This window comes from Polyodon spathula, chromosome 25 (assembly GCF_017654505.1).
Source record: "Polyodon spathula isolate WHYD16114869_AA chromosome 25, ASM1765450v1, whole genome shotgun sequence".
In the NCBI taxonomy this organism is placed as follows: Eukaryota; Metazoa; Chordata; class Actinopteri; order Acipenseriformes; family Polyodontidae; genus Polyodon; species Polyodon spathula.
This window is the reverse complement of record NC_054558.1, coordinates 108858-129515: the sequence shown is the minus strand read 5'-3', so window position 1 is coordinate 129515 and position 20658 is coordinate 108858. Positions and strand designations below refer to the sequence as shown.

The 20658-nt window shown below is 44.8% G+C and overlaps 1 protein-coding gene across 5 annotated transcripts in view; it reads right to left on the bottom strand.

Annotated features, from left to right (window-relative positions):
* The window catches only part of LOC121300296 (leucine-rich repeat-containing G-protein coupled receptor 6-like), a 52310-nt gene that overhangs the window by 8663 nt on the left and 22989 nt on the right, over positions 1–20658 (bottom strand). For 3 of the 5 annotated variants that reach the window (XM_041228805.1, XM_041228808.1, XM_041228806.1), the window contains exons 3-9: positions 14463–14534; positions 12380–12451; positions 4696–4911; positions 4362–4433; positions 1530–1598; positions 1070–1141; positions 560–631 (exon numbers count right to left, since the gene is read on the bottom strand). In XM_041228805.1, the coding sequence (XP_041084739.1) occupies positions 560–631; positions 1070–1141; positions 1530–1598; positions 4362–4433; positions 4696–4911; positions 12380–12451; positions 14463–14534 (645 nt within the window). Of the gene's footprint in view, positions 1–559; positions 632–1069; positions 1142–1529; positions 1599–4361; positions 4434–4695; positions 4912–12379; positions 12452–14462; positions 14535–19922; positions 20327–20658 lie in introns of all 5 variants that reach the window. The other 2 variants (XM_041228809.1, XM_041228810.1) reach the window with 1 other exon arrangement.

Below are 20658 nucleotides of genomic sequence, written 5' to 3'. Positions count from 1 at the left end.
AGGCGGGCTCACAAGAAAGACCACTGAGGACACTGCTTCAGTCATGCAACCGGAGCCCCACACCCATGCTATGCTTTCACTGTGTCGTTTAGCATGCTGTTTGCCTTCTTGTCTGGTCTTTACTGTTCACTTGGCAGAGTTCCATGGTACAGCACAGCAAATATAAAGGATGTCTGGACAATTATTGAAAGCGTGAGCCCCCACGGATTCGATCGGGGTCTGTTTGTCTCCTCTAATTCATTCCCGGGAAGCTGAGGGTGGGACTCTGTTGTCGGTACTTCTCAAGAGCAGTAGAGTCATCTAGTTTCGTTGTGCTGCTTCGCTAGTAAGTTGTGCAGTCTTGGATAAGGAAGCTTCTGCCAAACATTTTGCAACAAAAAGTCGGTGCCACATATGAGCATGTATTATCCTACAACTGTTCATGTATTGACTCTTTACAAGTGATTATCAGGGGGAAGTCTGTGACTTCTGCTTCTTTCCATACAATTTGTAAAATGCAGGAGAGTCAAGCAGTTATATGGGTTTCGTTTGCAGTGCTTTGCATGGAGATGGTACTTACAGGGTGTGGAGCGCTGGCAAGTACTGGAAAGCTGATCCCCCGACAAACTGGATGGGGTTCTCATAAAAATGTCTGCAAAGACAAAGAGGTAATCTCAGACCAGCATGCTGCAGCTCTCACTGGTGCACCTGGAGGTCTTAATCCGCTTCATGAGATGAAGCACTTAGCTCTGGCTGGTTAATGTGCCAGTAAATGCCTCTCTCAGTCTATGGATATTTGTAATGAACACTACAGATCATATACTCTTGCACAGTGCAGGATATGCTATGATATTTAACCCTGTCACACCCTGTTTTTTTAGCAATTGCCAGACTGTGTTAGACTCTGATTTGAACTGTCAAACCATGAGGCTTTAGAACATGACCTTGAGAAACGTCCATTCTCACACAATCAGTGATTATGAACATATCACGGTCAGCAATGGCACCATGGCTTGCTTCCTGGCTAGGGTGCTTCCCATAGCTGAAAGCTGTGTTATGAACTCCACCTCACACACCCACACACACTCACATGGTCTGCAGGAGTGGATTGCCCACAAACGCCCTCTCAGGAATGGCTTTGATGTTGTTGTTATGAAACCCCCTGTGGAGAAACACAGGAACACCATGAGCCCCGTCCGCTCAGTGCAGACTCCAAGCTCCGGTACGACAACACAGTGCATATCACAAGAGCCTGTTTACTGCTCGTCTCGGCAGTGTCTGCATGATAACAAGAGCATGCTGTATAATGCAAGTGTTTAATGTACATTTCCAAGACAGCTGGGACACAGTGCTGTTTGTTGCATGTGTATATTTCAGCTGTGTATTTGTTTTGGTTCTACATCATTTTAAATGCACAATGCTTGATGAATGTTCAACGTCTCTGCTAGAAACCCTCGTGTCAAATCTAGGGAAACAAAACTGGCCCCAAAAGTCCATTGCTGCCCAAACGAACCCAACGCCCTCTAGAGGAAGGTAGTCTCTGCACTCACAGCTCCTGAAGCTTGGCCAGGGTTCTGATGGACTCTGGAAACTCCTCAAGATCATTGTAGTTCAGATCTCTGCAAGGAATCACAACACACGCACACACAGGTGAACTCTTAGACAGCACAAAAACACTGAGGCATTTTAAACAGAGAGGGGATTGCTCATGAATCTCTATACCAATTAGATGACTTTATATGCAGGGTGATTTATAACACAACACATGAACAATATGTTATCACAGAGCCCTTGACTTTGCAGCTATGAAATGTGTGGCACAATGCAATGTACAATCTGAGCATTGGCAGTGCCGCTATACCCTTGTGATATGCACTCAGGGCACAGTAAGAACGCATTATGAGCAGCGTTTTAGTGAAGCATTGTGCCACATGTTAAAGCAGCTTTCTGTGGCTTTCTGAAGAGCTCTTCATCTGTCATACTGCTTTTGTTTTGAGGAGGGAGGGGCGGGGTGTATTACACAAGCCCATGTTTTCTAAGCAGGCACTTTTTAATTGCTTTATAACAAAACTGGCAGGTCAGGACATTAATCTGAAACAAAGCACATGTTTATATAAGAAAGAGCGTTTGTCAAGGCTGGGGATCAGGTGCTGGCGAGCTCTGGGGGATTATGTCATGTTTTTATAAAGCTTAATTGTTTTGTCCTGTAAAATCGGACAATTCCGCCTCCCTCTTTAATTTCCCGCCCCAAATGAAAGGGATCATGATAACCGAATACTTCAGCAGAACAAACGCTCGGTGTCGCACTGAGCAGATTGCTGTAAATAAGATGAATGACAAGCAGAACAAAAAAAACCAACAGTCCTTAGTTTCGCAGCAGGCCTCCCACGTAAGGCCCTGCCCAGTCGTCAGGATGGCTCCTCAGTAGACTATCAAAACACACTGCTGAATGCACCTCATTATCTACATAATTATAAGCCCTATCCTGCAATGATAAGTGTAAGCTTTCAAAACAGTGTAAATGTTTATATCTTCAAGAAGAGGATTGTGGCAGCTGGCAACCTCTCTTTGAAATGAGGCAGAAAAGCAGAGGGGGCCTGTCTTGGCAGGAAGCCGTGCTGTTTAAACACCTGTTTGATAAAGTCTTCCTCTCTAGTAAAGTCTTGTTCTCCCTGTTTCATCCCAGCCACGGGGATCCCAGGGGGGGTGGGTGGGATGGGCTAGCGGAGCAGTGGCAGCGGGTGAGGGTCCAAGCAAGGGCATCCCGTGCCCCCTGATTGAATTATCTGCAGTGGCACCACCATGGCAACACACCGTAGTCCTGAACTTGAAGACAAAGATAGCACTCTCCTTTTCCATTTATTGACGAGACAATAAAGTAATAGACGCTGTTAATCTGTAGCAGAGCACATGTTCCATTCAGCTTCACGGAAACTGAAACCACAGCGGCTGTTCACATTTCAACAGGCATGAACCTATACAAACTGCTATTCCATTGCAGAAGCACACGAGGATCCTCGTCTAATGATCTACTCTTGTGTCAGCTGTATTTAGATCAGTTTTAAGCAATTAAATGGATCTCTTTCTATTAAGCAGTGTTGTGTTTCCCTGTGGAAACGTTCTGCCAAATACTTTCCTGCCTTTTGGTTGAGAGATCTGCCAAATACTTCCTGCCGATGCTGAAAAGCTTTTGGTTGAGAGAAATAATAATAAAAAAAGAAGAGCCATTTCAGAATAATAATTAAAAAAACACCTGTAAATAATAAAGTGGCAGCCACACGCTCAGGGATCGTTCCGCTCCCTATTGAAGCTCTCAGTTTGCTCTGAACATGAATCAGTCCCTGCCCTGGTGTTTGGAAATGTTCCTTTGATTCAGCGGTGCAGATTAATGCTTTCATTTCCTGCTCCAACATCATTGTTTGAATAGCAGCGTTGTGATGAACTGCTGCCTTCCAGCCACTTGGCCCGGACTTCTATCAGAGCCCAATCCCAAGAAATCTGAAGGTAAACCAGTTTGATCCCACTGCCCCAGGGAAGAGCTCCCTGCCAGATTCTCAACTTCGTAAACTGCCTGAGCTTCTAGCAAAGACTAGCGTTACCAAACGAGGAGGGGCGTGCGCTACCATAGCAGCACCGCAGTGCCGTGTAATATCTGATATATACAGTATGTGTACAGTATATATATATATATATATATATATATATATATATATATATATATATATATATATATATATATATATATACATATACACACACACACACACACACACACACACACACACACACACACGCACACACGGACAAAGTGATGATTAACCCAACGTGGCAGATCTTTCGCTGACACTGGCTCTTATTTCTATAAGGACACTTTGGATGGCCTGGTCGAATATTGATGGCAGGAGCTAGAAGTGAAGAGCAGGTCCTGAACTCCAATGAAGCCCTTACACAGGCTTCTCAGAAAACAGGAGACAGGGTTTGAGTCATTGCAAGCTGAAGCACGCAGTATGATTGAGAGCAGCATGAGAAGGGTAAGAGGGCAGTAAAAGAAATCTGGAAATGAAATCTGAAGCAACATAAACTTAGCAGACCACAGGAAACTGTTCATTGAGAGCTGAAACTCTTTCTGATCAATGTCATTTGAAGTGGCTTCACTGAATTGTGAAAAAGTTTAAAAACAAAACAAGACTAAACGCCTTTTCATGTTGAAACGGTGCGTGATGCTTCCGCGTCAAACAGAGAAACATCATGACTGGAGTTTTCCTTTCAGAGCAGGGTAGAGATTTTCTATGTCGGGTTTGCATGGCAAGTCTAATTGTGGTAAATGGATGTCTGCAGTTATTCACCCCGCTGGAAGCTGGATTGAATCCCTGGTTACTTACAGGGTCTCCAGGCTCTGCAGTCCTTCAAAGCAGTTCTGTCCCAGTGACCGGATCCTGTTGTTGTGAAGATGCCTGGAGAAGGAAGACGAAACCAACAGGAATCAGGCAGGCTGGTGCCATGGCAACCGCATCGCAAAGACAGGGCACCTCTAAGGGGGGATTTCGAAATGAACCAGTGGGGTGGGGTTCTGTACAATATTTTTAGTGTGGTGTTTTTTGCAGTTGCAAACATGTTGGTTGCATGACCCTTATTCCTATATATATATATATATATATAAAGTGGAGTTCACATGTGCTGAGTTCACCCTCCTTGCGTAGAACTGAAAGCACTTACAGCACCACGAGGCTGGAGAGGTTGCGGAAGGCTCCGTCAGGGATGTGGCTGATTCGGTTCAGAGCCAGTGTCATTGCCTGCAAGGTGTGCAGGTCATTGAGGGCGCGCACAGGGATCTCAGACAGGGCGTTGTCATCCAGCCACAGGTGCCTCAGCGAGCGCAGCCCTGCGAAAGCCTTCTCGGGCACCTCTGAGATGAGGTTAGCGTCCAGACGCCTGCAGGAGAGACAAAGAGGAGCAGCAGTGTGAGCACAGAGCTCCTGGACAGCAGGTAGCTGCACCAGCATCTTAACCAAGGACCAACCACCTCAGATATTAGAAGCTATTTAATCCTTTTTACAAGCCCCAAAATCTACAGGGTTTTAGTTTTTTTTTTGGTTTGGTAATTTTAATAGGTGCAATGTCCTTTATGAAAAAAAAAGTGCTATTCTCTCTTAACCTGAAATGCAGGAAATGACCCGTGTGCGCTTCACACTGCAGCACAGATCACCCTTTGAGGAGAAAGCAACACTAAAACAAAATGTTGTTGTTCTGAAGAGAGGCAAGAAAATCCATTTTAAAGACTGCTTTTTGTGACTCTTAGTCGGTTCTTGTTGTAACACGCTGCAGCAATCTGTTTGCTTTGATTCTACTCCTAGCACTGAAACCGCTTACTCACAAGACAAGATAAGTAAAGATAGCCTGGACTTGCACGAACAGCAAGACCGAAAGATAAAAAGAGAAATCCCACGAAAGCAGTTTATACACAACTTAATACTAGCCTGCGGCTTCTGAAAGATCACACTTTTTAACAGCATCTGTTGGACAGCATATCAATGTCGAAACACCCTTTCAATAAGATGCAAGGACGGCACTGATTGGTCCCGACAAGCCTGCAAGGTGATTTAATTTCTCGGTAGGGAAACGTGGACGTTCATGGCCTGCAGTGGGCTCCCCTTTGCATATAACTGAGAGGATCGTTGCACTGCCTCCTCACAGTAAGGGTTTAGCCTGGCACTCTTACCCGTTCTGCGCTATGGACTGGTGGACGGGGAGAGGGCTTTAGCCACCAGTGTAGCCACAGGATTGCCCTTTGCATGCATGAAATTCCAGGATGAAAAGTGGGCAGAGAATTGATAGAAAGCACATTCTTCACAAAAGCCTAAGTTGTGGTGAGGTTGATTGAAGCTACTTGGCATTGAAATGGCAATAATTATAACAATTAAAGGAGGCTGATTTTGTTCAAAGCGTGTCTTGAAGCAGTCGAGGCTTTCTGAGTGCTCCCTGTCATGACTGCTACCCCTGCTAATTAGATTATGTGTAGGGGTGCCTGTGCTGCCTTGCTGTGGAGGGCGGACTGGCGGCACTCGCATATCTACAGGTGTGCAGCTCTCTGACAGTGTGCCGCTCTCTTACAGGTATGCAGCTCTCTTACAGAGTGCAGCTCTCTGACAGTGTGCCGCTCTCTTACAGGTATGCAGCTCTCTACAGGAGTGCAGCTCTCTTACAGAGTGCAGCTCTCTGACAGTGTGCCGCTCTCTTACAGGTATGCAGCTCTCTTACAGAGTGCAGCTCTCTGACAGTGTGCCGCTCTCTTACAGGTATGCAGCTCTCTTACAGAGTGCAGCTCTCTGACAGTGTGCCGCTCTCTTACAGGTGCAGCTCTCTTACAGAGTGCAGCTCTCTGCAGCTCTCTTACAGGAGTGCAGCTCTCTTGACAGAGTGCCGCTCTCTTACAGGTATGCAGCTCTCTTACAGAGTGCAGCTCTCTGACAGTGTGCCGCTCTCTTACAGGTATGCAGCTCTCTTACAGTGTGCAGCTCTCTGACAGTGTGCCGCTCTCTTACAGGTATGCAGCTCTCTTACAGGTGTGCAGCTCTCTTACAGAGTGCAGCTCTCTTACAGGAGTGCAGCTCTCTTACAGAGTGCAGCTCTCTTACAGGTGTGCAGCTCTCTGACAGAGTGCAGCTCTCTACAGGAGTACAGGTGTGCAGCTCTCTGACATGAGTGCAGCTCTCTTACAGGTGTGCAGCTCTCTGGCAGGTGTGCAGCTCTCTTACAGGTGTGCAGCTCTCTTGCAGGTGTTCACTGGGGGTTCAGTAACATTGAGGCAAACTGTCCCCGAACCCGCAGGAATGCAAAGGCCACTGTGGTGCTCCAGCCAAGAGTAGAAACTAACAATGCCATTCTAATCATGCCTGCATGGCCTGGGCAGCCACTGGTCTCTGACGAAACAGAGAGTACAGAAGGGTGATCTTTGGAAGAAGGGAGCAGTTTTAAAACAAACAGATAAGCATGGTTAGAGCTTGTTGAACTGTCTGGTTTTTGTACCTGCTCTCCACTTCTGAAGAACTGTAGTAGATAAGTGAGAGAGAGAGTCCTCTCATAAAACCAAGTGTCACTATATTACAAAGATGACATTGCAGAGTCCAAATAAACAGCCAGCCTGACTCTCTCACATCCAGCAAGGTGTGTAAATACCGTATACACAGAGAAGCAGATACAAGCATTTTAAACAAAGACATAATGAGACCTTCAAGAGATAAAGTCCCATTCAATTGCTTTCTTAGCTGGAGGGAAAACTGTTCATCACTTCATGCAATTAAGGGAAGAAATGTTTCTATTTATTCAGTTTTTCATAAGCCTGCACACGGTTTCTCTTTAAGCCATTTCATTCTTATTATCCTTATATCATCAAGTTAATTAGAAGGTACTGCCAATGATGTCAGGAACATACTGTATATATCCCAGTCAAGGACGGCCACCCCAAATCACACATACTGATACACAGCTGGTAATATTGGCAGCGACTGCTGCTGTTCTTCTCAAACACGCCAGAGAAAATATTCCCAGACGTTGTATTTTATTTTCCTGAGATTAAAATGTCTTTTTATTTTTATTTGAAGTAAAACAAAACAAACCCAATTAAAAGGTATCTAGGTAGTACAGGTTCCCAGATAAATAAAGCGGTAAAGATTTTTAATGCTATTTTAATTTAAAACAAGACGGCTTTGCTTCTCAGGACTGTGTTTCCTAGCAGTATATATGATTGCCTCTGGGAATGACCGGCGTGGAGACTGACGGAATAAGGGTTTCTTTCAGTAATCTATTTCAGGTCACTGGAGAGCTTCTTCCTCTGATGTAGGCCTCCGCCGCTGATGACAGACGCTGGCGTTTCCACAACGAAGATAAATGTTCCCCTCATGTCAACAAGCCAGGGCTTTGATCTGCAGAAGTGCCCCCGAGAGCCTTGGCGTGTGTCTCCTGCCCCGCTGTCTGAGTGATCCATCACGGAGCGAGGGACACGTGGGAGAGTGGCTTGAACATGAATGCTGCAGGACTGGGATATGCAGCCTTTTAAACATAGAGATGTGTAGCCTTTTAAACACAGGGATATGTAGCCTTTTTAACATAGGGATATGTAGCCTTATATGCTCATGACGGGCAAGGCAGCAGACCTCGCTGAATCTCACAGAGGGCTGATACGAGACAATCAGCTGACAGATGCTTCTGTCTCCAAGACTGCACACATCACTGTGGGTATACTCGGAATGCGGAGCCACAGTGTGACATTGCGTTTCCCTAGCAACGCAAACCCTGGAAAAACAACAACGTTGTCCTCCGGACCAGGGCAGGGAGAGTGCAGCGAGAGTGCTGTGCGTTTCAGATGCGACTGACCCAGAGGAACCTGTATCCAAGTTAAACAGACAGCATAAGAAGAACAGCAGCTATGAGAAAGAGGTTCACTAAGTACACCTCGGATTAGGCAGCTGATTTGGAGAAAACATTTTGCCAGCCTGGAGTTTTGTTGCCTTGGCTGCTTTCAGACGAATACACAAATCAACGAAAACTGTATGTGTGAGCAATGTTCCAATAATGAATCTATTCTGTAATGTTCCAGCAGTGAATCTATTCTAGAAATCACTGTGCCTCCCTGACACAGTGGAGTCCCCTTGTTTTAGTGAACAGTTTCAACAGCTTACACACCAAGATCAAGATCCCTCTTGTGCATGAATTTGCACAATCTCCCAAACGCTGCCTGCCGGGAATGAGCAATGCTGCATCCGCCACAGCGCTAGGAGGCTTGTGCCATGCAGATGTTTACCTGCCCTGTAGCCAGCGGCTCTCTGCAAGCCCACCCGGGAACAACATCCTTCTACTGGGCTAAAGATGACAGGCATGGCTATTGTAAACCAGGGACAGTAGTTTTATCCTGCTTTTCCAAGCATTGCTGGGATACCTTTATAGTGTCACAATTAGACCATGCTGTTAAAGCTTGATGCGTGTCCCAGGTGTTGACAGGTGGCAGGTCCCTCCAACGCAAGCCTGTTCAAGTTTCTCTGTCTCATCTCACCACAAACACAGCAAGCAAACCCTCAATAAACAGCACTCCTGCCTGCCTTCTCTCCTCTACAGAAAGCGAGGACATTGTAAATCTTGGCTTTTATTTTTGAATACTGTTTGAAAAGTGAAGTGACCAGTTCACATGGCAGGTCTATACACGTGTCAGATTCGTCATACTGCACGTGCAGACTACTGGTCTCTCCCAGCAACTCATTCCAGGGGGGGTTTAGCACCAGAGAACTAACATCCGATCCCTTTGATAGAAATGTGCTGCAGCAGGAGACAGTAAAGCTGTCGCAAGGGTCGATTTTCACTTTCACTATGATGGTGAGAAATAACATTTGGAAAATCAAGGCTCTGCTTCTGATGTCTGTGTTTTTATGTAAGCTTGTTTTGTGGGGTGGGGGTGGGGTCTTGAAAATGAGCACGCTGTGCACGCTTCTGTTACTTTTGGACGACCCCTAAGGCAAATGTAACAAAAGCAATTGAACTGACATTTGCAGAACCTGCTCTTTAATGTTGCAAAATAAATCATCTTTCTATCTATCTTTCTTTAGCAGCCAGGTGGGAATACCGACTGAAGGATCAAAGGTGTGGGGCTGGCGAGGGAAACATGCTTGTACAGTGAATGGCATAAAAAAAAAAAAATAAAAAAAAAAAAAAAAACACAGAAATGAATGCATTTTATTAAGCTGCCTGAACAGCCTTCCCAGCTCACATCGAAACCTCCGGTCCAAAGCTGAAGGCTTCTTTATTTAACAAAATGCACGTCTACTGCAGTGCTGTGAAGTGATCAGGACTCTGAAATGCAGGCTCACAGTGATCCACCGAGATCCCCCTGTCCTAATGACTGCACTGCTTATGAAACATCGGCATCAATTAAAAAGTAAAGCGCTCGGAGCCGGCAGTGTCGTTTGTTATCTCTCAGCACCATCGTCCTCCACTGCAGATCTGCAGTTAAACCTGCCTGCTAACGACACTCTCGATAAACACTCAGTCTCGTTTACTGACTGTCGATGGCAGATACGTCAAAATGCTGCTTTGTGATCAGTACTCTGGAACCGGAGCAGCAACTAAAATCTCAGGTCTGTGTTATTCCTCAAAATAGATGCAACTAAAAAGATCGGGTATCAGAAAAGCTACTGGTAATAAAAATGACAGCAGGGCCACTAAGACTGGAGCTTGCAGAGAACTGCCTGGTCCTATGGCAGTGCTAACGTACCAGCAGCACTGTGTGCATGTGTTCCCAATCCACTGAGCTGTGATTGCTGCTAATGCTGTGGTTTACTCACGGTTCTGCGCTGCAATAAATCACTATTATAATGGGATGCTGTTTCCAACTCTTCTGCAGGCAACACACAGATATGCAAACATGCAATGACAGGGTGCAATAAAGACTGTCAGGTTACCAGAGAGGAAATCAAAATGATTCATGATCTACACACATAGGTACAGTGTTACATGCACCGAGCGGGCCCGGGTCTTGGTTTTCGCATGTTCTTATTATTCTTATGCTTATCAGACGGGGCTGCTTTGACAGTGTGTGCCCCCTTGTTTTCCCAGCCAGGCTCACAAACCCGATACTGAAATGAAATTAGAATCACTGAATTGCAGAGTGAAGTCACTGCTGTGTAATTACACGGTACAGTATTTAGTGGAGACTGCGCTCAAGTGTAGCAGAAAGGATACTTTACTAAAAGGGAAGCAGCGATGGCACCTCAGGGCACTAGCCAGCTGGCAGTCACTGGAGAAACGGGGAAGCCGTTCTTTCATGTACTGACACGCGACAAGTTGTGGCAAACGGCTGGCATCTGCCCAGAGCTCTTAGGAATGTGACAGGTTACCGCACTCTGCACCTACAGTTTGTAAAAGATTACAAGCTTATGGAGGGAATGTACAAAGCGTTTTGACTTCAAAGTGACACTAGCACACTGTTTAATGTCACGCAACTAAAAATACAAAAACAAAACCTAAACCTCACCAGCACTTGAGTTGTTTACTTCAAGCTTTGCCAAATCAGCGGGTGTGTTTCTACTTTAAAAATGAACACATGGCCTGGCTTTGTGAATTCTGCATGCATACTGTCACTATACACTAATGGAACTCATTGCATTTGGGAATAGTTTTGCACTCAGGGCCCGTGGGATCACAATGCCTTCAATGCTATGACCCAATGGCGTTCCATTGCAGTACCATGATAACAGGTAATCAGGGTTCCTGCGCTGTGCTTGCCCTGGCTGTATTGCCATGGCTGGCCATGCAGTGACCTGCTCGTGGCTCGATAGTATTTCTCTCTGGGACCCGTAATAGGGACCCTCTGGTACATTTCCTGTAAGGAAACTGGTCTGGCTCATACACATGCACTGGGAAATAAAAATAAAACCTGAAACATTATTCAGAGTTTGAACACTTGTCATGATGCAACACCTGTTTTATTATCACCCTTTGTGCAGTAAATGTGAAATTGGATCCTCCCCCACTACAAGAAGTCTAATAGAGGAATTAATAGTCCTAACAGACAGAGGAACAAGCCCGCCTTCCTGTCTCAGCATTGTCAGAGGAAGCTGCCAAGACTTACCTCACTGGCAATCCTATCTTTCCACCATATCATTAAGTTTAATATCAGAGTGCTAACTGGGTTACAGTATCAATTTGGTCGGCAATGTGATTCACGACTCGCATTTGCTGTCACAAAGGACACAAAGCATTTGGGAACTGCAGCCCAGTGAGAACAAAGAGGATGAACCGAAGTGCTGAGAGGCTGGTGACTCTGGAGACAGAGACGAATGTTTGCTCGCTGTTTGAAGAACCGGGTGTACAGTAGTTAAGGGGATCAGGTTTCGGGGTTTGTTTAAAACTGCTGTTCTTGCACTGGTAGTTCTCTTCACAGTCCCTAACAGGGTTTTCAAATCCCTTTCCCTCCCCTGAATTTGCTTCAGTGCCTCCTATCAGTCTTGTCAGTCCCACATTTGTGCGATTCTACCTTGGATCCAAGCAACTTACAAGCTTGAGTTGCAAGCTTAAATACGAAGCATTATTACAGGCATAGCAAAGGCAGGAGTTACTCGATTGATTTATCACAAGCCTTTTGAAATAGTTATAAGATGTAATGTTTGTTACACTAACATGCCATTTATATCAGGCAGATAGCAAGCCCACCATCTGGTGCTGTGATTGGTTAATTGCCCTCGAAAGACCCTTTTGATAGTCATCAAGTGAGAAGCGTGTGTCAATCGCAGCAATACCTCTGTCTGCACACACAACACACTGCTGCAGCCAGCTTCCAGTTACTTCTCAGCAACAACAGGAAAGGTAAGTGGGAAAGGCAGAGGCTGAAAGAGCTGTCCCAAGTCACACTTACAGAGACTGGAGGTTTGGCAGATCCCACAAGGTCTCACTGGGGAGGCGCTGGAGCTGGTTGTTCTGTAACATTCTGAAATGACAAGAGGAGAGGATTGAGAGCATGAGGCCGAGTCCTGCATCGGGCCGGGGCCTCTGGCATTAGGACCCGCAGCAGGACTGTGAGGCAGGGAAGAGAGCAGGCCACTGATGGCCTTTGATGCCCACAGGCAAGAAACGGTGGGTCTGCTTTGTTATGCCACCCATACCGGCCAGGCATCATGTGATCAGACAGAGGCCAGTCAGGCTCAGCTCTTTCCTTCAGGAGCTTGGCAGCTTTCTCTACTAGCTGGACAGTGGTGCGAGGGTCACTCTCTGCATTGGTAGCTGTGGTGCGGCGAGATTCAAACTGGCATTTTTTAATTGTGGATGAAACGGGTTAAACAGATCATTGGTAGGTCGTTAAGTGAATTAACAAAAATGAAAAATGGGGTGTTTTCCTTTCCAATCAGACCTTATGAGAAAATCAGGGACCTGCCAATTTAACATCGAATCGTTCTCTCTCTTTCCTTCAGTATATTTATCTCAGGAGAGCTCTGTTTACAGATCTTGTACCAATTGCGTAATCCAACACATTTTTCCAACAATTAACTTTAAACAGAAACAAATTCCAGTAGAGCGTTAATTAAAACAAATGCGTCTGCTAGCTTGGAATGCAAGAAGGCTCGGGTGCCTTGTTTAATGAAACAATTTGGAGACGATCGCTGTTTACACAGGCAGAGGAAACACAATAAACTCCCCTCCAAAACTTCAAACAAATGTGAGGTGTCGTTCTGTCAAGCTTTCTTCGTTTATTTCACAAGGGGGCTACGTGGGTGGCCAGTGATGTCCTAATAACTGAAACTAAAAGAAAAGAGCACTCTCAATAAATCCTGACTCTTTGAACAATACGAGTAATTAGAACTGGAGACGCTGCAGAGACAGGCGACCGAACGGGAGGCTTTCATTACACAGCAGCCCGTTTTATCACTCCCAATCAAGCCCAGCTTCTGGTGGTAATTAATTAATAAAACAAACACCATGGAAAGCCATGGGGGCGCTTTCTGAAGTCTTGACTTTAGATTAGTGGAGCGCAATTATCTTAACAAGAAAGGGCTAAAACCCATTCAGCTCATCAGGGGTGTGAAAAAGAAATGCGGTCAGATTGACGGAAAGCAAAACCTCGGTTTCATAATCCCGAACGACGGTCTTCTTAGTGGTTGATTTGATCATGCTACAGGGTACCCTTCCAGGATAAGCCACAGTCAGTCTTTATTGAAGTGCTTTACAGCAATGGGGTTTAACAGCATATATGTGGCTGTCCCTGGCTTACAGCTAAAAACAGATGATGAAATGCAGGGGTGGATTCTCTCAGCAGGGGGATCAAATCAACCCTTCTTTATCAGTGCTTCTTATAAAAATTGGAGTGGTAGAATTAGGGATGAAACTTTGCAATGCCTAAAGTAAATTGGCTACAACGTGAGCCTCACTCCCACCTGTAAAGCATCATGCATGTATAAAGAATACATGTCTATACAGATGAGCAGCCGCTGCAGTACGAGAGACTTGCTTGTAAAGAGTGTGGCGCCAAGGTACTCCCAATCCCTCATTTTCAACCCCCTGGAGAGAAAAGGGCTTTGTTGTGTGTCTCTGAATCACAGATTAGTCATTAAAGAAGGTGAGAGATCCTTTTGTTTTGTTTTGTTCTGCTCTGATCTGGGAACATCCGCCACATGATCAGTAAATGGATAGCTCTTAGGAAGGACTCCCCTGCTGGATGAGCTGACAGCCTGGGTGAGATGAATGGGACAGGGGTAAGTGAGCCCCACAGCCCTGCTTCCCTCAAGGCACAAGCACAGACAGCGCAGATTGTGTGGCTGCACCGCAGCTGTGGACAAACCCTTTGCACCTCCCTATAGAATAAACTCATTGTGCTTCATCAAATGCAACCTGCTGAATAATGTTACGCTAGCGTATCTGAAGCATGTCTCGATCCTAAAACTGAAGGTGGTGCAACAAGGCTGTCCACTAGCTGTGGCGCAGAAGGGTGCACCCGGAATACTCACAGCACTTTGAGGTTGTGGAGGCCAGTGAATACCAGGCTGGGGATGTGTCTCAGCTGGTTACCCGACATGCGGCTGCAGAGAAAGAAAAGAGTCGATTACAGACTGGCCATTCAAAGTGGCTCGTTGCACAGCCAAAGAAATGCTATTTTAAATGATCTTTTATACACATGGTATTTCTTGTGTATTAAAACAGATGGTCACACTGTGTTTAGTGGCACTTTACAAACTGTTATATCAAATAGCTTCTTGTTTATTAATATAAATAGCAAGCTGTTTATGAGCTAATAATAAAACAGGTCATCTAAAGCTGTTCCTCGAATATCAGATCCCTGCATCATTTTAGGATTAACACACATTTACCAGCATGTGTACCTATGTTAGTACACTTGTGTTAACAACGAACCAACAAACCGGCCCTTGAAATAAAGCTGGACCAAAACCACATGGAAACTAAAACCCAGACAGTAGCTTTTTATTGTCGTGTCCTTATCTGAATGCAGAACCGTCGCGTGCTGCCAGTCAGTGTGTCAGCCTAACTGAGCTCAATCGCTGTCTGGACGGACCTGCGTGCACCCCGCACAAACGAGGCTCCCAAAACTAAAAGGTCCTGGAAATGACCTTTCAGGCAAAGACTTCTGCTTTCTCTCAGTCAGCGAGACTCGGGGCTGTTTAATATTAAAGCAGCTGAGCCAGACAGCTTTCTTTTATTAGCTGCGTCGTTGGGAGCCAAAATACTGTAAAGTTCAATCATGTATTTTTAATTTATGTCTGCTTGTGAAGAAATAATTACAAAGCAACCAGAGAGGATTGGAAGGGAACATATAATTGCAAATTGGAATATAATGTATTCTTCTATATTTATAGCCATATTTTGAGTCCTTTTTCCAATATCACTGAATGCTTTTAATGCGAATGGCATCTCTGAAATGAAATATGTAAAGGTATATCGCCCTGATGTCAGTCAGTTTAAGGCAAGATGGTTAAGACAGCCGATCTGGTAGAGACTTGAAAGAAACAAAGTCAAGTAGTGCTTGTACATGTTTTGTAACCACGCTGATTCGCTGAAACGTTTGTTTCTTGACTTGTCTTAGACAGCCACTGGAAAAGTCTTAATGCACACAAAAGTATACTATCATTCAAAAGTATACTATCATTCAAAAGTATACTATCATTCAAAAGGATACTATCATTCAAAAGGATACTATCATTCAAATTGCTCAGACAAGTTGCTAACAAAACAAATGCTTCTATTAGAAGGCGGCGTGCCACTTTATTATTAAAAACAACAATTAGACCTGGTTAGTGTTATGCATTCAATGTGTGTTTAGAAACAAATTACAAATTACAAGTGCATGAAACTATTGCTTCACGCCCAATTCATCAGCCTCCAACTGAAAAGACAGCTACAGTCTTAGATCTGGAATACAAGGGTACCTGCACACCTGTATACAACATGCAGAAAACAAGAGTACCTGTACGCTAACTAGAACACTGCACACCTGTATACAACATGCAGAAAACAAGAGTACCTGTACACTAACTAGAACACTGCACACCTGTATACAACATGCAGAAAACAAGAGTACCTGTACGCTAACTAGAACACTGCACACCTGTATACAACATGCAGAAAACAAGAGTACCTGTACACTAACTAGAACACTGCACACCTGTATACAACATGCAGAAAACAAGAGTACCTGTACACTAACTAGAACACTGCACACCTGTATACAACATGCAGAAAACAAGAGTACCTGTACACTAACTAGAACACTGCACACCTGTATACAACATGCAGAAAACAAGAGTACCTGTACACTAACTAGAACACTGTACACCTGTATACAACATGCAGAAAACAAGAGTACCTGTACGCTAACTAGAACACTGCACACCTGTATACAACATGCAGAAAACAAGAGTACCTGTACACTAACTAGAACACTGCACAACTGTATACAACATGCAGAAAACAAGAGTACCTGTACACTAACTAGAACACTGCACACCTGTATACAACATGCAGAAAACAAGAGTACCTGTACACTAACTAGAACACTGCACACCTGTATACAACATGCAGAAAACAAGAGTACCTGTACACTAACTCGAACACTGCACACCTGTATACAACATGCAGAAAACAAGAGTACATGTACACTAACTAGAACACTGCACAACTGTATACAACATGCAGAAAACAAGAGTACCTGTACACTAACTCGAACACTGCACACCTGTATACAACATGCAGAAAACAAGAGTACCTGTACACTAACTAGAACACTGCACACCTGTATACAACATGCAGAAAACAAGAGTACTTCTCATGGTAGTGAAAAGGATAAGCATGCAGTATGTAAAGGCTGTGTGTGTGTGTGTGTGTGTGTGTGTGTGTGTGTGTGTGCGTGTGTGTGTGTGTGTGTGTGTGTGTGTGTGTGTGTGCGTGTGTGTGTGAGTGTGAGTGTGTGTGTGGGTGTGGGTGTGTGTGAGTGTGTGTGAGTGTGGGTGTGTGTGAGTGTGTGGGTGTGGGTGTGTGAGTGTGTGTGCGTGTGTGTGAGTGTGTGTGTGTGTGGCAGGGGGTAGTTCTGGGGTATTCAGCTGGGTTTGTTGTCTCACAGTTGATGCTACTCTGGCATCACTCTGCCCAGTCTGCAGCACCCAGGGAGTTAATCCCAGAAGCGCACCTTTCCCATTGCTTTGGATGCAAACAGACGCTGCCGAAGTGACCTTTGTGCTTGATGGTGCCTGGCAGGCTGCTCCCATGGAAAATCAGAATGTAATGAAGCGAATAAACAGCAGTTGATTACAACACATGTTTTCCCTTAGTGGAAAAAGAAAAGAAATCAATCACATGGAGGATAATATGGAAGGGGGGGGTGGAGACGAGGCTTCCTGCACTGCAGTCTGAACTCATCTATTACTGGTACAAGGGCTTGCTTTACTTTCATCAGCAATCTTGAAATGATAAGAAACAGATACCAATCCACACTTGCATTACCGACAGACTGGATTCAGCCCGTGGAAGGTTTTTTTTGTATTTTTTTATCAGGAGAAAGGATTCCTGCTTTAAACTCGACCTGTGAAACTCAGCATAGCCGAGAGCCACGGATGCAATTCCTGCACAGATTTATCCTGAAGCTGATAGAGAAGTTCCTAGGTTTCAATTACAGTTATCTTGTCTGTATTTCTTTCACATACCTCCCTTCAGTGAAATCACACACTCAGTATCCCACTAATTGATCCTTTTAGATTTACTGCATCAGGAAGCCGTGGTTTCCCTCGAGCACTCTGCACCCTGAGATTTAGAGAAGGGTCTGTCCCAGTTCATCGGATTTCTGTCTCATTGAGCGTGACATGTTACACATTACCGCCCAGACCCTCTGGTCTGTGCAGCTAAAGACAGCCCTGGAAAACGTTTCTTAATTCATTCCATCCGCCCGGCAGACTCTCACTGGAAGACAGGTCTTTGTTAATGGTAATGCGCCTCAGATAGAAATCTCCAAGGCTGTGTGGTAGGGTTACTGTGCTATAAACATTCATCTTCAATGCCAGAACACAGCCACAAGGCCAGCTGTGGTCAGGGCCTCGACCTTCACCTGTAATGTAAAACCCATACGCCTTGAGTTAATGAAAGATGTGTTCCAGTAATTATCTTGCACGGAGGTAGCCTGGATGTGTTGGTTACAATCCTCCACTGCAGACTCGCCTCGATCCAATTGAATACAAATTTGAGAAACCAGGGAAACGCCTCAAATTCACTGCTTACAACGAATTCCAACACTGCTGTGTGTGTCAGGGTGTACGCCGTCTGAGGCTGGAGGGACCTCAGGTTACCACTCTTGTGGTTTATATGCCATCAAAAACCCTTGAAGGAATTACAGCCTTATTATCCGAGCATCTTAACCACAATGCAAAAGAGCAGGGCTCAGTCCACTCTCTGAGTCACCTAGGTGAGCAATAGTTAATCACTCTGTTGTGAGTTAGCTAATACCCTTTATAAGATGAAATCTCTGTGATGTGTTTATGCTGAAAAGTACTCATTGTAACAACTGTGTTTACACTGAGTCTGCCCTGCCAAGAACACCTTGGAACTGAACCTGAAACACAAGCCGTTCCTCTGGATAAACAAACTCTGAAAGAAAGAAAGAAAGAAAGAAAGAAAGAAAGAAAGAAAGAAAGAAAGAAAGAAAGAAAGAAAGAAAGAAAGAAAGAAAGAAAGAGATTTTAATGTTACTCATTTTGCCTTGGAGCCTCCATATGTGTGGCGGATTTCACACAAAAGAAGCGATCAAGAATAGTCCTCTTGTGCTTGGGTTAAAATAACACACTAAATGTGTTTTGAAATGACTGTTGAAAGAAATTCATTTTTCTGGACACTGAACAATTGATAAAGTTCTACTCAGCGGGTCAGCTCTGCAGAAGTGCGTAATAAGATGTAATGAGATTGAAAACCACGGTAATCATAAATATAATGCAGGGATATCCTCTCAATTCAATCTGGATTACTGTGCATCATTGCAGACAATACCTTGGGGCGTTCACGAGTGCGAGAAAAAACAAAGAACGATGAATTATAGAGAAGTGTTTTAATACTGTACATTCAGCCATTCTTTATGTTTAAACACATGCACACAGTGTACTACAGGCCACTCCTTAACTGGAACAAAACCGCTTGTGTCACTATAGAAAAAGGCATGAATTATCGGCTGATGAGAGCTAGCAATGCTTGGTGGGTTTTTTGTGTGCATTTGTGTAAGATGGACTTTGTTAAAATGTGGTGACGTTGTGTTTTGTAACTGAACTGTATCCCATTAAGACCGCCCACGCAGCATTTGACAAGCTGCACAAAATGTCAGTTTATCAGCCGAGATGATTATTGGCTGTTTGTTGCGTTGGAAATTAATTCTATCCTGTGGTTACTTTGTAAAGCGCGGACAGGCAGCATCTGACAGGCTGCACAGAACGTGACAAGAAGCGGGTTTGTGATATTAAGAGAGGTCATCTATCAAAGAACCTCTGGTGCATGGCCAGTGCTTCATCAAACACAGTGATAATAAACAGGGTAGGATATTAAGCAAGGTGATATAAAACAGGTTATTGTGTGTGTGTGTGTGTGTATATATATAGAGAGAGAGATAAAGAAAGAGTGAATGAGTGACTGAGTGAGAGAGTGAAAGAGAGAGAGAATGACAGAGAGTGAGAGAGAGGGTGAGAGTAAGAGAGAGAATGAGAGAGGGTGAGTGTGAGAGAGAGAGAGAGAGAGAGAGAGAGAGAGAGAGAGAGAGAGACACACACACACACACACACACACTTTGGTCCTGGGAAAGAGAGCACAGTTGCTTTCAATTAAAGCCCTCTGCTCATGTGAAAGTGTGCATTGAGATCCCACACAGCGCAGTCAGTATTAGTAAAATAAACACAGGACCTAATTCAAGAGAAACAATGAAACCCGACCTGGCCGACGCTGGTATCGCTTCACAGCTGTCAGAGAGGCTGATTAATGGAGAATAAACAGCGAGGTAACCGTTCTGAAATGGGTTCTGTTGAGTCAGTATTATTTGAAGTGTAAAGCCTTGCTCTGCACACGCAGAGAGAGTTTCACTAGAGGATCAGGAAGCCTTATTGGTCCTGCGTAGTTTGTATGACAGCTTTGGCTCAGTCCGTTGTCGCTCTGCTTGCGCTAATGTCACTCCTTATAGTGACACTGCATTGCCATGCACACAGACATCCCCCCTCCTGAAGCACTTCACTGACACTCCATACAGAGGAGAGAGGAGCGCAGTACGGGGGGTGGGGGGGACGCTGCGAAACACAGCGGCTTCCCAGAGTCCCGCCGTCAGATCGGGCCAGGAGGAGAACTGAAACAAAACAGGACACGGGAATAAATCAGTGCAGTGCAGCCCAGTGAACCAGCAAGGGTTGCATTACACACCTCACTTTAGAGGCTGAGCCTGATGACAAATTAGCTGACTGATGACGACAGGCTGCTTATTTAACAGGCTCCTGTAAATAAATGGTGTGTCTGTTAAATGGGTCCAAAATATATTTTGAGAAAAAGAAGTAAAGCAATACTCTTGACAGGAGCAGCAGCAAGGAGGAGAGGACAGACCGGTGTGGGGAGTTTACTGCAGTCTTTAATGAGCTTCGATAAAACTGGAACCAAACAACTTTTATATAGCTGTGGCCTGTC